This window comes from Stegodyphus dumicola, chromosome X2 (genome assembly GCF_044657685.1).
Source record: "Stegodyphus dumicola isolate Sdum_Otavi_A_Nest chromosome X2, ASM4465768v1".
Lineage (NCBI taxonomy): Eukaryota > Metazoa > Arthropoda > Arachnida > Araneae > Eresidae > Stegodyphus > Stegodyphus dumicola.
The window spans coordinates 81,286,995-81,305,552 of record NC_140781.1 but is presented as its reverse complement, the minus strand read 5'-3'; the positions used below and the strand labels follow the sequence as shown (position 1 = coordinate 81,305,552).

Genomic DNA, 18,558 nt, shown 5'->3' with positions numbered 1-18,558 from the left:
AAGAAAATAAGAAATGAAATACTTGCCTAACATAAGAAACGATTAAAAAGTCGAAATGTGGCCGAATTGAAACTCAGAGAAATGAAATTCATTATGGCTAATTCAAGCTCAGCAGGTGAAAATTTTACAGCATTTTTTATTTTTAGAGAAAAGGAAAGCGTTTAAGGGAAATAACCTTTATTCACGCTATAACTGGGTAATTTGTTTCGGTTTATTTGATCATGGAAAACACAAGACGGCCGAGGTACGGCTTGCTTAGAAAATGATATGGATTTCAACCTAACATTCTACTGAACCATCAGCCTCTTACCGTAGATAAATACCCAAAATATCTGTGTTTTGTTTTGGATCCTGAGAATAGTGAGCAATAAACACTGAGATCACCTTCTGTTGAGGGCTAGGAGACGCCTTAACATGCTAAAGTATACCTCGCGACGAAACTGGGGAGCTGACGCTAGTAATCTTATTTCACCTATATTTACACCTATATATTACACCTATATTTCTATCATTCCGTCTGTTTTGGAGTTTGATACCTGATTTATTTTTGTGCTTCTGACACAAATCTGCAGAAACTTGAAGGAGCTCAGCTTAGCGCAAATTATTACTGGTCTTCGGAATTCTTGCATGATGAAATGCAAACTCTGCCAGTCTACTCGAAATGATATTTAATGATATCGAGAAATAAGGGGAAATAGTTCTGAATTGCAATCAGAAACGTGCCTTTGAAACCTATGGCTTCTGTTACTATTCCACTATCATCATCTCCAGAAGTTGTCGTCGTAGGTAGCTGCTTTTATGACTGTTGTGGGTGCGGACCACTGGTAACAACATTACTTAGCTGAGTAATTTAACCGCTACTCATGCTAGCGTTTCATAGATTCGGCGAGCTCGCTTATTTAAAGAACTGGGATCACTGACGAATTCTCTTAAATGGTCTCAGTTGGATCTTGAAGACAGTGCCATCTGCTAATGCAAAAAACTGTACCATATAAGCAGTCCGAACTGATGCAGTTGGCAAGCATTATATATTAAATTTGTAATGGTAGTGACCCGCCTTGACCTTTTAACTCTTTCTATGCGTTAAAATGGCTGCACATTTTCTATCTTTGTGTTACATTAAAATACATTTGCGCGTTAAGGTTTGAAATTGTTGGGCAATTTTCGAGTTGCGCGGATTGTTTTCGGCAAAACAGATATCTATCTATATATCAAGATCGTACAATTTTAATTTCAGTGACAATTTACATCTGAAACATTTTATCCTGGTAATATGATTATTGATGTTCTTACTATTTTTCAAAAGAACCTTCTGTGATATTGAACAAATAGAAAATCAGTTTCGCGCTACAGAAATGGTACAGCGCAATGCTCCTACTTTCGCTTTGTTTGGTAACATAGTGAATGGAATTCAGTAAAAACACCTAATACTATACAGGTCCTAAATAAGAAAAGCACTACATTTATGATTTATTCCTGCCACTATAATTCAGAATAAGAAAGAAAATATGTTTGTCTGAAGGTGAAGATGTTACCATGATGAGAACCTGAGGCTTGACCTCTGTCCCCAATGATCAGCTCTTCGCTTCCACTGGAATAGACTTGTGATATAGTTGCCACGCAGCGCAGCTTCAATTTTCCTTGTTCAAAATCTTTATCGCCAACAATAAATTCTAAGCCAACCTGGGATGTTTGAAGACCGCTATAATGACGTATCGATGAATATTTTCGGACAAACGAAGCTTTCGCCTGAAACAAACAAATTCTTATAAACACGAAAGGAAGGACACGAAAAGGAAAAAAAAAATAAACTTTACTTGTGATAAATCAAACAAAAATTACAATTATATAAAAAGGCAGCTAAGAAATGCAGCGAAAATGTATATTCTGGCTTTCGCTTAGCCAATTTTTCATACGTATTAAAATTTCTCGCGCGGCTACATGCTACAGCTGCAAGAAACGTGAAAACTAAATTGAATTAGTAAAAAAATAAATCTGGTTTTAATTTTTAATAAATGTAATGTTGCCTATGGCGCTCTACGGAGGTGGATCTATATTGCACCAACGAGAAGACGGGGGAACAAAAATTAAATTAGAATTTCGAAATAAAATATTATTCCACTTCGATAATTCAAATCAATAAAGAATTTTTAAGAAATTTTAAGAAGTCAAAAAAAAAAAATTAAAAATCAAATTTAAGGCATTATACTTTCTAATTTCTTTTCTTTATTCCCTTTTACTCAATGACGCGTTTTTGTTACATCTATGAGTTAATAAATGTAAGTAATTTTTTAGATAAATTTTGGCGCGAGGTAGTACATTCAATATTTACAAGAGGTGATAATATTTTCGGTAAACGAATAAGGGTACTTACGTATTAACGCAACCACCTTGTAGAAGCCGCCAAATTTTTAGAATATACCAAAAATCTGGCAAACGTGCACGTAGCCATTCTTCCGTTAACCATGCTCATATCAACCCTTCAGTCAAAAAAGGCCGCCATTTTCGTACGTGTTCTTTTTGTTGTATTTCAAGTTCCAACGGTTTTTATAAACAAATCGTTATATTTTTTGTCTTAAATTTAGTGTTAAAATATTAGCTTGTGGAATTTGCCAAAAATGGCAGAAACTGCAGTGAAATTTCTGTAGGAATAAACAGTGGCGTAGCGACGGGGGGGCAAGGGGGTGCATGATGCCCCGGGCGCTGCTCCTAGAGGGGCGCCAAATGGTTTTTAAGCAATACTTTCCGGAAAATTTCAGTTTTTATTTTGATCGATTTCTGGAAAATATATTTAAAATTAATAACTATTGTAATATAATTAATTATTTATTTTCTTGATTTGTCTGATAAGATGTGTAATAAAATGTTTGCAGTACATCAACCAAAACGTTCTTTCTGACCATTTTATTTCTCCAAAGTAGAGATATATTTTTTTTTTAACGAAATGCACGTATATCTCCCGCTTTTTATTTTAAAACGATAACACGACCTTGTCCCGAATTTCTCAAACATATCCAGTTTCCAAAATCCGATTCCATAATCTGGAAATGACATTTTGTGAAAATCCTAACGCTTCCGCTACAATGGATTGCTTTTGACTCTCCTGTAAACGACTGATGGCCTTCCAGTCTACCGATTCAACTAAGTCATCTTGCTAAAACATCGGACTGACTGCTACAAACAGTCAACTCTTTTTCAATTGTTGCCCACCAGCGGCCGAGCGGTAAAGTCGCTGAACACTGGTAATTCGGTCCGAGGTTCGAATCCCGCGAACGGGCTGGCTGGATGGGTGTTTTCGTGGTTTTCCCCATGCGTAACGTGTATACGAACCAGTTTCCCTTAGAAAGTCCTCCACGAAGGCATCCCTCCTCTTAGGCAGATAGCCCTAGTGTGCTTTGCCATAATTAAATACACCACCACACAACTTTTCAATTGTTTTTAATCTCCTACTACAAAAGGAATGCTGCAGGTCGCTTGTCACTCCTTATCTTAAACACACAGTTGTTGACGTCACAGACTAAATTTGTCTATTCCCAACTTTGTAAACATTATAATTTTCCTTTATAATCTATTCTATTTCCTTTTGTTCAAAAAGATTGTCGATTATATGGTTATTTCATACCGAACCCACAACATCCCTTAATTGTTTTGAGCAGTGAATGTGACTGCATGACGTTACTCCGCAGTAGAAAAGAAACGGAACCTAAAACTCCACTACAGATCTATAGAGAAAATGTTTTTCCAAACCTAACAGTCGCACTTCAAATACTACTTACTATTTCATTATCAAATGCTAGCTACGAACGTTCGTTCAGCTAATTAAAATACATTTTCACATATTTATAATCAACAATGTTGTGATCCCCTAAGCCATCTAGCATTTTTAAGTGTGGAAGGAAAAAAATTTGAAAGGATCGACTTTGATGAAGTAATGATAAATTTGCTTTTCAAGACTTTGATGAAGTAAATGACAAATTGGTGGAAGATATGCTTTTCAAGAGGGTTTGTAGTTCTGAATCCAGGTGTTGTTCATCCGCAAGGGCAGCAAAGTTTATTCGCGAAGGAACGGCTAGTTGTTCAATACGAGACAAGGTGTCTGCAACAATATTCTGCGAACCCTCAATATAACGGATATCTTTTGAAAATTGCCCTATGAAGTCTAGGTGTCTCATTTGACGAGGAGAAGCTTTATCCTAACGCTGTTGAAAAGCATAGGTTAAGGGCTTGTGATCTGTTACGATCATGAAAACGCGTTCCTCTAGTATATGTCGAAAATATTTGACAGTTTCATAAACTCCTAACAATTCGCGATCGTGAGTGCTGTATCTGGTTTGTGCTGGTGAGAGTTTTTTTAGAAAAATGTGAAAGTAGTCTCCATAATTCTTGATCTTTCTGTTGTAAAACTGCTGCTATAGCTGTTGTCAATGTGGAGAGACATTAGGTTATTTTGGGGAAGCAGAGGATATGAAAAATATGCAACGCCTTCGCCGGGAATCGAACCGCGGACCTGTGGAGTACCGGCCCAGCGTGCAGAACCACTACGCCACGAAGGCAGGCTAGGAAAGAGGAAAAAATACCTTATAAACGTAGAGTGATAATAGTTTAGATGCGGAAGGATAGTGCAAAATTTGTTGCCGAAATTAAAACATTTTTGCATTTTTGGAACACTTCGCGGGATTCTGCGGTCCAGGTTATGTAACACGTTTATCGTTTTTCTTGCTTCAAACCAAAAAAGAATTTAGAGGAGCTTGTATGGTCACTGCATAAGGTAAGAAACGTTGATAAAAATTGAGCATAGCAAGATTCTTAAGTCCTTCACTGAAGATGGTACGGGTATATGCGGTGACTCTGTCTGGAAGCGGTCGAACACCATCAGCGGAAGTTTCATGACCAAGAAAGGATACTTTCGGTTGGCCAAAAACGCATTTAGAAGGATTAAGACCGACACCGTACCTTTGAAAACGTTCAAAAACTGTTCTCAAATGTGGTAGGTGTTCTTGCTCTGAAGAGGAGGCGATTAAGACGTCATCAAAATAAGGTACACAAAAGTTGAGGCCGATTAACATCTGATTCATGAAGCGTTGGAACGTCTGAGCAGCATTGCATAAGCCGAAAATCATGACCCGAAACTCAAATGGTCCAAAAGTCGTAATAACCGCAGTTTTTGGAATATCAGATGGGTTAACGGGCAATTGGTGATACGCCCGCTCAAGATCAAGGGTGGTAAAAATAGCTCTTCCCTCTGAAACTTGCATACAGTCTTGAATGTGAGGGACTGGGTAACGATCAGGAATTGTAGCTGCATTTAACCGACGATAATGGCCACACGGGCGTCAGTTACCATTTCGTTTCCGAATTAGATAGAGCCCATGAACTTTTTGAAGGACGTCAAATTCCCTGTTCCATCATGTATTGAAATTCCTCTTTGGCAGCTTTAAGCTTGTCCGGAGGTAAGCGTCTTGGTTTAGCTGCAATTGGAAGTTCGGTAGTTTCAATATAATGTCGTGCTTGGGTTCGAAAATACCTATAACTGGGCGCGTGTTTGTAGGGAATTCTCTGAGGAGTTGATGCCATGGGGAGTTACCCGAAATCAGTTTAATGCTTAAATCTTGACTAATGCGAATTACTCTCGGAATATATCAAACGGTGATTCTTAAGATCGACAAGCAGAAAATTTTTGAAAAATGTCAGCTCCACTAATAGGACTTGAAACAGTAGCAATAATGAATGGCCATTGGATGTTGCGGCGCAATTCTAAATCAACAGATATCAGGCGTTCATCAAAAGTTTGAATAGGAGTTCCATTTGCTACATAAAGTTGTAAGTTGGTAAGGCGCTTTTGTTCGTGAAAATGTGGTGGAATGACAGAAACATCAGCCCCGGTGTCTACAAGAAACCTCAAGCCCGAATTCTTTTCGATGACGAAAAGGCGTGCAAAATTCCGGCCGCTGTCGTTTACAACTTCGAGCAACGGCCCTTCTCGTTTCCCTGGTCGTTATAACGACACGGTGGGCTTTGTTTGCCTTGTTTCCAAATTTGTGGTGGTAAAAACAAATACCCGGGTTATGAATACCCGGCTTTCATAACGTTTCCTCAGTGGGCTACGACGTGTATTTCGACCACGTGATGTGGAGCGGTTGCGCTGAAAAGTTTCAGCTTGATGGCTACTAACTGAGCAACCTGTTTGGACAAATCATCAATTTGAGTCTGTAACGCCACAATAGCAGGAGCCTGCACTGCGTTTATTTGCGCTGAAATGGTCAGCTCGTGAATTTTATCAGCGGTTTCGGGAAGATTTTTAAGTGGCTTCGTACTGACCGCTAAAATGGTTTGCATGTTAGATGGGAGTCTATTCATCCATATTGTTTTGAGAATGTTATCCGTTAGGTTACCGGCGGCTAGACATTTTACATTTTAGACAGCGATTGAGAAGGCCTCATATCACCCAACCGTAAATCGTGCAATAACTGCTTGATTCTGTCTCGAATTCTTCATAAACATAAATTAATTTTTTTTTTAAAAGATTTGTATTTGTCCGTCGCCGGTGAATTCAGAATTATTTCACGAGCTGATTGCAGTACCTCTGATTCTAACGCGGCGATCGCTGTATAAAATTGAGTTTCGTCGGCAGTAATGTGACTCAACTGCGCATAAAATTGAATGAACCATAACGATGGGTCTCGGCGACAAAAAGGCGGTGGCTTGCGACTCGCGAAAATTGTAAAGCAGCATCGTTGTCATCCACTTTAGATCAATCAAATATGCACAGTAATAATATGTATAGAAAAATAATCACTATGTATATAGTGACACAGTTTCTTGGTACTTGAAATCAGAGAAATTGGCGGCTCAACTACAGTAGAAGATACATATATCCGCTGAAATTATGACAGAAATATGTTGACTCGCCGGAATGCGGCACAAGGCTTGAAATGACAGGTGAAATGTCTTACTTGCATCTCATCACACTGGATAACTTACTGCTGCTCAGAATTTTGACATATAAACTCCATATTCGTGCAACATTGAAGGTTGCTATTCGTAATAAATACGTGTCACCAATTATGGTAGTACAATTTTTTGAGACAGATCGTTAAATAATTATAACAATTGAATAGAATAAATATTATTTTGTTTTTGGTTGCTATGGGTTACCAGACTGGCAGAATTGAGTTGTAGTAGGCAAGTTGCCACATATCTATTTATCTATAATGTATATTAAACTTTTAATTGTTTAAAAACTGTACTTTTTAAAAACATTTATATAAATATGTAAAATAAATAACACCTTTTTAACTAATTCTAGATCATCGTACGTCTAATTTTTGTGCCGACACAGATGCATATCATAATCCAAGGCTAGTAGTTAGGTAGTGATTATTCTTAATATATTTTTGAGTATTTTATGGCAGATTCAGCATTTTATTATTATTTTCATGATTTTCTTATTGAGAATATATTCTATATGTTATATTACTGAAAGTTTTTTGTGGGGGGGCGCCAAAAAGGTATTATGCTCCGCGCGCCAGTTATACTTGCTACGCCACTGGGAATAAAGTATATTGTAGAAAATGTTCTAAAGGCAATAATCATGAAATGTGTTTCCTAGACAGTCGTTGTTGCCGAGGTTTGCACGAAGCCGGTTCTCTGGAATTCTCTGCTTTTTAAAGTGAAAATATGTCACTGTATACTTCGGAAGAAGAATAACGCAAAAAACTTACAGAAAAATTTGAAGAAGTATGTAAGTGTTTTATTTTTTAATGTATCACGTAATCCTTATTTAATAATTAAAGGCCCACCAGCGGCCGAGTGGTAAAGTCGCTAAACACTGGTAGTTCGGTCCGAGGTTCGAATCCCGCGAACGGACTAGCTGCTTGGGTGTTTTCGTGGTTTTACCCATGTGTAACGTGTATACGAGCCAGTTTCCCTTAGAAAGTCCTCCACGAAGGTATCCCTGCCCTTAGGCAGATAGCCCTCGAGGCTTTGCAGTAATTAAATAACCTAACCTAACCTAATAATTAAAGTTTGTATTTCAAATCATTAAGGTATGTTTTCTTTTCATCTGTTGATAATGTTTACCCACTTACGATAAATATCCATAATTTAGGAAACTTTCTAAAAAAAGGTGGGAAAACCGGAAGCAACTTCTACCTTTTCATCTGTAAAAGTCGACAAATTGCGCCAAAGTATTTGCGTTAATACTTATGTATCAAATTAAGAATGTTGACAACAGAGATTTTTAGAGGACACACATTTTTAAGAGGAAAGAAAAAGCAACTCATCTTCCCCCCCCCTTAACTTTTTAAAGGTTCAAATTTGCTTTAGTGTGAAATACACAAAACGATAATTTTTTTAACTATGTCAATTTTTTAATGAATTTTTCATTTGCCTTTCTTGAGAAAAATCGAAATAAAATTTTTATTTCATGAAACGCGTACTCAATGAACACATATGAAATTTAACTTTTATAATAAAGAAGATTAGGCAGTTTTTTGTAAAAGGGCTTGAGCTATGATAGGAAATACATACATCAAAACTGAAACAAATAGAAAGCAGCTAAATAAAATACCGTAGCAAAAATAAATACAAATTAATTACTATATATATATACTTTTATACTATAAACTTATTTATGTTATCGAGAACGTCAACATTTACTTAGTCACTTGGCCGTGTCCGAAATATGTGCTAAATGTCATTATTTCTCACTTAAACTAGCAAATTAACTATGCATTGCTGGAGAATGTTGAATAAAAATATTTTTGTTACATTTTAAATCATACTTTATTATTAAAACATATTATGATGTATGTCGAAATAAGAGGAAGCTTAAGTAACAGTAAATGTAAATAAACTGCTGAACTTAAAACGAACGGTACATTCTAAACGAGGAAAGAAAATAATAACAATAATAAAGCTACTTAACTATGTGATTCATGTTATACGATCTTATTTATTGCAACAAGTTAAATTGTTATGACACATTGAATTACACAAGACTCCCTTGTTTTTACAACTACATTCAGCCGTGGAACACTTCTTTTTGCAATGTCAGCGTGTATAGCCATGCATGACCTTCAGTTCTATAATTAGTTACAGCTACATTTCTTGAGAAAAAATTTCATCTATGGAACGTAACTTTTATTTACAAATTACGAACTGATTATGGATTTAAAGCTGCCTGAGAGAACTTTTCTGCCTGCTAACTTGTAAAAGGCGGAGTCTTCTATTCCAACAACAACCGCCAACCATGACAGTCGACATGAGAGACCTTGTATTCATACGGCATCAGTAATTTGAGCAGAAGGAAATCTCTTCAATATCCTCCACTGGAATAAAGTTTTCTTTACGGCTCAAATTTTCATAACAAATGTTAACAATTTCTTCGAGCTGTTCTTCGGCTTCAAAATTTGCGAATTCTTCGTCAGAGAAAGATGACGATACTACGCCTCTTTTAGGTTTAACACCAAACAGGACTTCATAAAGACTTTGAAGTATTCCTTTGTGGTATGTAGTGTTTTTGGCAAATTGAACAACGGGCAGACCATCTGGCCACTTATTTGTATCGTTATCGTTCATCCATGCAGTTAACACATTTTGTATACCCTGATCGGCCCTTTCAAGTGAGCCTTGTATTTGATTATGATGAGGCTTTACGTGAACTATTTTAACATCCTTCCACATAGAGCATGTTGTTGTGAATGCTCACTTGTCTGACATATACTCAACCCAAGCCCACGAAATTCCTTGTAGCAAGGAGCGCAAGTTTCCACCAGTCGTTGGCAACAGCCTTGAGCCCCTTACAGATGATAGTGGGATTTAGCTCAGTTCCACCCCAAATTTTGATGGAGAGCATTCCAGGTGGGATGGGTCTGAGGGTCTTCCATCCCTCTACCCCTACCATCACTCTCTCGAGAGGACTTTCTGCTCGCTACATATTTAGAGTGCCCCCATGATGCATGGACCAACAGTCTGTTTTTCAAAGGTCGTAGCTGGAAAAACTTCGTCAAGTGGTTCTGAAACACCATTATGAACTTATATTCGCCATCCCTGTGTGAATGCAGGTCTATCAGATCGACTTGTCATCCTGAGTTTAACTTGGAACTGACCATTGGTTTCATAAAATACCTTTTTAGCTGCACTATGTTTCATTTGATATTGTTACATAAATTTAATTACAATATTACAACTTCATACGTAATATTTTTGTATTTAAATTGCAATTCTTAAAGAATATGTGTTCTTCCTCCGTGACGTATTCTGGTGTGAATTTCAGATAGTATACTGAACATTTCATCATTGGTAACATATTATGCTGTAATATGTTGTAATCCGTTTTTACTGGTTTTAGTTGTAGAATTAACTTCCCTTCATCATTAATTTGTAAACGTCAAAACGTTTTTGTCCTCTGTAATTCGGGAGGTAAAGGTGTGCTGCACTTAGTTTTAGCTGAAGTAACTTCAAAAAGTATTTTAGAGTTATTTTCTTGAGAAAAATAAAAACTGCTGTTTTCTCGTACACTGTCAGCTAATGCATGTAACTTTACACACACACACGAATATATATATACTATATATGCCGATTCACTGAAGGAGCCATTCAATATTAATTTATTAATTATGGTATCTAATAAAAAATAGAAATTAAGAAAATATCGCACTAACCATCAAACCCTTGTGACAAACAGCAGTGCTCTAGAATATAAAAAATGGATGCCACGTAATTTCAGTACTGGCAGAACAAAGGATTTGGCGTTTTCGGCGCCTCTCTGTCTGTCTTCTCGGCTTCTCGTTTCGACCTCCAACCATAATATATCTGTGCTTGTCATACACAGGTGACGGTCCGAATGTATGAGAATGTAACCAAATATTCGGTCTTTAAGTGATGTATTTGGAATGTGTTAACATTCACTGGAGAATGTTGACATTCTCCAATTTCGGACATTCACGGTAACATACATATGTAAGTTTATATACATATATATATAATATATAAATTATATATATATGTAAGATAAAAAATGTATGAATCAGAACTATAAACATTAATTCTTCCTGTCTATTCTAAAATCGTAATAACTTATCTGCATTGCGTCATTCAAATTAATCATGCGATCTTACATAACCGTTAATACCAGATGTCTCTTGACGACCAATCACCGAATAGTAAACCAAAACTTTTCTCTTCGCGTGCTTCCATCCTTCATAACTACTCACTTTGTAAGGATCTTAAGTTTTACTAACGTTTATTTTATTTTAAATCTTTACTATCACTTCTTATTTTCTACTTCCGGCCAGAATTATAAGCGTGAAGGAGTTTATGCAAAGTTGTCTGGCGAACGCCAAGTATTTAAGTGTGGCCTTTTTGCCAAGCAGAGAAGAGAGGAAGCCGTGAGTTCGAAGCAGGCCGCTTACCTTAGAAGTTACGCAGTTGCTACTTTGCCTTCCAGGCCAGAGGTTTTAATCCTCTTGATAAATTAAACGTATTGTAGTGTTCACAGTCTCTGTGCTACATACGCTTCCTGTTATTATAAGGCCAATCTTATTCTAAAGTTAAATTAGAGTTTAGTTTTATTTTGATATCTTTTAAGTTAGACCCCGAGTGGAGGGTCATTGTATTCCGAAGTACGGAAGTCATTGTATATAAAGAAAAAAATAAAGGGTTTTGTATACCCTTCGTCTGTATCCTGTCTACTTACTACAATTAGTGAACATAGCTTTAGTAAGCTCTCTGTTCTAGTCAGGTCATTGTATGTTTCCGAAGAAGGTTAGAAGAAACATTGAACCTGATAACTTCAGCTTTTGCTCTCTACTTTGCTAAGCTGTAATTTCGCTGACTTGCTTTCTAGCTCAGCAATATCAAAAATGTAAATCTTCTGTGGAAAGGCACGACTAGAGTGCCAAGTGATTGTGGCCACAAATATTAATTGGAAATAAAAATGGAATTAAAACTGCCAAGTTCTTTAAATACTACACAATCAAAATTCTTCTTCAATATGATCTAAGCAAGCATCGACACTGCTCCGGGTTTTCCTTGCGCTTTTAATATTACATATATATATATATATATATATTATATATATGTAATATATATAAATTATATATATATATATATGTAATAATAAAATTCCATAATTAAGAATACACTTAAAATTTTAACTGTATATTCTTTTCATTTTTAATGACGACGTTCTCTTATTTGAAAGTACGTGAAATTAAATCCACAGCCCCGTAGTCAAGTTGTTTTTTCCCGCTTTTTCTACACGTACAGTTATAGAACGTTCTGGAAATATTTAAAGCGAACTGGATTGGCTGACGAGGCTGACGTCATTTCTTGGAAGCTCTGCCTTTCCAGAGGCTATAAAAGGACTCGCAAAAGAATATGGGGGGCTTTTTCTTAAATGTCACGATGCAGTAAACTTCATACAAAAAGTTATTAGTAATTCTTTTTATTTACTCCGGATATTTCATTTTGTAACTGCTATTTCTCCTGAATAATAATAAATGGATCCTGTTTTTTTTAAACTTATCGTCTGATAATTTAAGCTACGACTAAAACTGGTACATCATATATATATATATATATATATATATATATATAAAACTTAAATAATTTAAATAAAGAAATAAATTAAGATATAAAAGTTAAGTTCAATTAATTTTGCGCTAATGATTTTTAAAATCAAAACAAAATCTAAGCAAATTCAAAATTATATTCAGTTTGGAATAATGACATGGCACAAAAGTAGCAAAATTGCTTGTGCGAACAATTATTATAAAAGCTGTATCGAAATCTCCAGAGAAATCAACAGTGAGAAACTAATTTCGTACAAAAATACTAATGAGAATTGCGAAAAGTAATGAAACATGCGAAAAAAATTTTGAATCTCACAGAATATTTTCGTTAGGAGGCTGGGGTACCAAAATAAAAGGAAAAGGAAAAAAAAAGGCCTCTTTTTGAACTGAAAAATGCAAAAATATGCAAATTTGAATTAATCTTATTACTGGAAAAATATAAATTAAATCAAAACTTGTATATATCAGTGCAACCCTACAAAGACCCTTGCCCAAATTTAAATAAATAAATACGATCAAACACGAACCACAATGAAGTGAATCCAAATACAGTTAAATTAATATTTAACTTTAATTCTTTTATATTATTATTAATTCTTTTTATATGTGCAGGCAGAAATATAAATATTGTAATATGGAAGAATGCTAGTAATTTAGTCAGTTAATGTACAGTTGTCAATAGACCATCAGAAACTTAAGTCTCATACAAGTATAAAAATATATACTAATATATAAAAAAACATGACAATTGTCATAAAACAAAAACTTTTAATTAAATTCAAATTTTTAGTCCAAAGGAGCTTTGTCCCTGAAGGACTATTATTTTCGTTTTGCGATTCTGCGTTAAATCACTATAAATATCCGTTTCACTTTTCAAACTGTTGCCACCAAATGTCCTGCATTATATTTGAAGAAATTAAATAATGAAAAATCTGCATAAATGTATGTATATTTCTAGCATTGTGATAAAACAACGGTACATAGAGCCATCGAATTTTGAATGACGTAATCCTACTGCGAATATGAGCATGTGGAAGCCCACATTTGAAATTTGGAATTTATCTTATTATCGATTTCATATTTTGTAAAAATTTAACGAATTTTTGAGTAACAAACTCAACGATTTGAAAGCGAGCCATGACAACAATCTACGGGAGGAAAAAAAAAACCTTTTTATCTCCGGCCCGCGGAACTGCGTATCGGAAATTCTAAAGACAGGCTCATTTTAAAATTATTTTGCGACATTGCTATTGAACTGAAATTTATGGTTTAAGTGCGAAGAACATGATATTTAATAAATAAAGGTAACACACAAAACGTTAAAAAAACGCCCCTTTGGACGTAACCCACCAGCGGCCGAGCGGTAAAGTCGCTGAACACTGATAGTTCTTTCCGAGGTTCGAATCCCGCGAACGGGCTGGCTGCATGGGTGTTTTAGTGGTTTTCCCCATGTGTAACGTGTATATGAGTCAGTTTCCCTTAGAAAGTCCTCCACGAAGGCATCCCTCCCCTTAGGGAGATAGCCCTAGTGTGCTTTGCTATAATTAAATACACCACACCTTTGGACGTAATTTAAAATCTGAAACCTTTCAGAATTTTTTAATGCTAAATTCAATCAAGCACAAATTTTTCATATAAATAAAGAATATTTTTAATGATAAATTAATAACAATAATTCGAAATATAGGAACAAATTTCAAAACAATAATAATCTAGCTCTACTATGCGTAAACTGTGAATAGCATATTTGTGGCTACAAATTAAGTAAGGAACTTTAGAATGTAACTTTAAACGTAAGTGATAAGAAATAAAGATAATTAAAATTATACTTAGAAAAAGTAGGGTGAAAAATAATTTTTTACTTTAAAGTTTTACATGACAGGAAACAGAAGCATTTTCGACAGACGAATCTTCAGAAAAAAATGTTGAAGAACGTTGTAAAACGGATAAAGGAGTATGGAGGAAGTAGGTGCAGTTGAATTCCCTCAGGCCGATATTTGAAAATGTAACTGACTTTTAGTTAGTAAAAGAATAGTAAAAAATATATTAAACATTTTATTCAAAATTATTAATAAATTTAAGACTTTTGAAAAAGTATCTAAATCAGTTGCCATTAAAAAACCAGTCTGCGCCGACTAACAAGTTTAGATGCAGCCTTTTATGGAAATCAACAGTTTAGTTTTTATTAACAAGTGTAACTTAGCTAACTCCTTTTTACTAAGATTACGTAGAATTTTATTTTTTTCAAGAATTTTTAATTAATAATTTGAGTTCTTTTAAAAATTTTTCATTTTCAGTACAGCTTTTGTTAATTCTTGCACTCTAATGATCCTAGTGCTAGTATGATTTTTCTGGAAATTTTTTATTTCCAATGTAACGATAAAGTATTTGATTAATCATTGTACGGAATTTGCATTGTACTGCGTTAGTTTGTCGGGAGATTTTGGAAGAGCTCTCATCTTTTCTTTTCTTTTACAATGATTGTTTTCGCAAGCAATTTTGTTATTTTTGTGGCATGTCATTATTCTGAATTGAACGTAATTTTGAATTTGCTTACATTGATTTCATTAATTTTATATATATGTTAATTTTTTTAAGACTTAGCTCACATTTTTAGTAGGTGCCTTAACAGACGATGTTTTATAATTATGAAGAAAAGAAATTCTGAAAATGAGAATTTTGTGATAGATCGTCATAAGATTATAAGCTTTCTTTTTCATGCGTATAGGAAGTATTTACAATGCTCAAAATATGAGCTCAAATTATTACTCTCTCAAATTGTGAGGTTAAATAACTAATCAAACACTGTGGAGAAAATTTTAATAATAGACAACATGAATGAATCATTAACATAAAGTGTTCAAAATTAGGTAATGAAAAGGCATAATACTGCATTGGCAAACTACAATCCTAATCTTTTCTATTGTTGTAACTTTTCTCGTATCTCTCACAGTGAATCAGAATAAGCTCTTGAATTTTATAGTGACGTTAATATTTAAAAAATATATGCATAGTTATACTTTCAATACGTTTAATAAGATTCATATTTATACACTGAGATCATCAGTTTCTATGATAATAATAATTTGTAATAATTCATATGCTTATGTTAATTACTTTTTTTTCATTTTATTTTTGCTTAACTGTAAATATATCCAATATTGCATTGCTTGTATCTACATATTAAGTCGTAAATATAGATAAAGACTTAATAGTACTATGACTATGCGAAACGAATATAGTGTCATTGCCATTTCTTCAACCTGGAGGACTATATGCAACAATGCGAGCTAAACTCGCTTTAACCCTTTTTTCGTGGGCTATTAGCAAACATTTCCGTAATCAGTATCAATATTGCTGCATTAAATGCCACTTTAAAAATCACATCTCCCTGTTCTCACAGCCTCACGATTATTTTAGCATCAAGTCACCCATCTGCTACTGTAATTAGCTATTGCACGTTCAGTACTGTATTGGCTAATATCTTAGGCTTGGGCACGTGACTCTTATTTGAAATGAAAAAAAAAATGAAGTTTCACGTTTGGTATATCATAAGCCATCTCCCTCTTTACAACATGCAATGACACTCTATATGTGTTTCAAGTATATGGTAATATTTCTGGCTTTCTCTTATAATGCAGCTTTTTAAAATTGTTCTTTCATTAATGTACTGTAGTCTTCTTTCTCTCAGTTTTATTAATACGCCAAAAATAAAAACTATTTTGAATTGCAGTATTTTAATATTATTGCGCTATTGATTTTTCATTCCTTATTAATATTTATCTTTCTTCATCTTTTCAACTCTGGTTATTTATTACCTGATTCTTTAAAACTTTATAAAAGCACTCAAGAAAAACTGAAACTTTTAAAGCACTTCATTACACACATTTTACTAATAATCAAATTTTGTTTTCAATTTCGAAGTTAAAATTCTGTCCATATTGAAAATTCTGATTGTAGAAGCATTTCTGTTTCCTTAGATATTTCAAAATATTAATTATGCCTGTCAACATTTCTATCGTGTTGTGAAAAGATACGAAATTCATTATATTACTTTCAGCATTCATATATTTTATTCTCTTGTGAACTCGTGTACTTTTGAATTTATATTTTGTCTATAATCTAATTATAGGGGTGGCGATGTGATTAACAGCTTCATTGTCAAAGTCCCCGTTCATTCCTTTTTCGCTACCCTTTATCGACTTCCATTTGGAACCACAAATAAATTTGTTTATTTATTACTCTTATTCTGGAAAATATTTGTCTAATAAATAAATTTCATTTACTTCTGAAACAAATGAGAAACTCAGTATCCGAAAAGGTATATACTCAGCTAAATAAGAGCTTATGAACAAGCGCCATCTCTGAGACAATAAGACAGAAGTAAGGGAGAACGAGAATTTCTATTATTATCCGAATTGGTAATGATTACATTTTGTTCGCATCATCTAGATGAATACGAGTCTAGGCTTCATTCTTTCTACTTTTGGATGTTTAATATTTTTTTTTGATTTATTATGGTTTGTGTAGAATTTATAGAATTTGAAAAGTAGTTTCAAATGCAATTAATTTTGATTCTGGCCCTTTGTCCATCCTATGTAAATTAGATTCGAATTTTCTCTTTGAAACTGAAGAAAACACATAAACGGAAAATAAGGAGTACACTGATAATGAATGCACATGCGAATAATTCGAAAAATAATTTACACGTAGAAAGTAAATTTAATGTGCTTAACTTCAGCAGAGGACGGTACAAACATTAAAACTCCAATAAAAATGTCATCAACGTATGCTTTAATGGAAGAAGATATAATAATTATTTTAACATGAAATTTCAGTTTTAACTGATTTTAAGCATCTCGTTAAACACATAAAAAATTCAAAATTCATCATATAATTTACGTGTAATTTTAGATGGAAGAGACCTTTCTTTAAACGTGTTGTTATGGAAGAAAAGTTGTTATGGAAGAGAACTTTCTTTAAACATGTGTCATTCTAATGTGAGACTTCCTTCAAACCGGATTTCATTTCTCCTGCTCTGAAGTTTATTAAAGAAAACGTAAAAAAGTTTGGACAGAAAATTTCAAATGTAAGTGGAAGCAAAGATATCTTCTCTCAATAAAATCGAATAATTTCGGAGTTTCTGTCTAACTGAACTGCAATACTTACCACAATATTTCTGTTCTCTTCTCCACCGACAGCTAAATGGCACCTGGGCAATGTTTTCGATAATGAGACAGCATTTTTGTTTAACAGTGAGCTAATCGATGTGATATGAGATAAAAGATAATAGCATCGAAAACTGGAGGGATGTCTAACTGATATCATGTCATATTTAATTTGCACATTTGAGTTAAGACAAGCTAAACAATGTTCAGCGTATAACGGGATGTCTTTTCTATTTCATTTCGAAGGATTTAGGCAAATGCAGTTGAATATCAATTGGAATGATTATTGTCCCAAAAAACATTAGAAAAATGTCTCCTAATTTAATTCATTTATCAAGAATTTATTCGTTATTATACTAATTTAAAGAATTCATTATTATACTAATTTAATTCAGTATTATACTCAACTCTTGACATCAGAACTACTTTTCCTGTCTACAGCTAATTTTATTTTCAGTCATATTTTAGTAGTTAAAAATATATATTTTATAATTCAAAATATAATTTCATTTCAGCAACAAGTCTAAGAGTAAACACACGAATCAAAACAAGAAAATCATATGTGGTGTAAGGTAGTTAAATTAAAATAAGAATTCCATTTCTTCTGGTAGCGATTTTTAATGGTTCTAGTTTACATTTAATTAGTTACGTAAATTTCAGGTTAAATTTTCACGGAGACATTCGCTGAAACAACGAACACAACATTTGTTCCTCCTTCTTGAAGACTCGCCCTCTTCTCTTCATGGCAAAGCGAAAATTAATCGTTTATCCTTTTGGGGAGACCAAGCCTTTCTGGATAGTTTTCGAATGTCCGG

The 18,558-nt window shown here is 34.1% G+C and overlaps 1 protein-coding gene across 2 annotated transcripts in view; it reads right to left on the bottom strand.

Moving 5' to 3' along the window:
• The window catches only part of LOC118203550 (uncharacterized), a 390,320-nt gene that overhangs the window by 49,295 nt on the left and 322,467 nt on the right, over positions 1–18,558 (bottom strand). For both annotated transcript variants that reach the window (XM_085808993.1, XM_085808994.1), the window contains exon 5: positions 1,536–1,749. In XM_085808993.1, the coding sequence (XP_085665119.1) occupies positions 1,536–1,749 (214 nt within the window). The remainder of the gene's footprint in view (positions 1–1,535; positions 1,750–18,558) is intronic.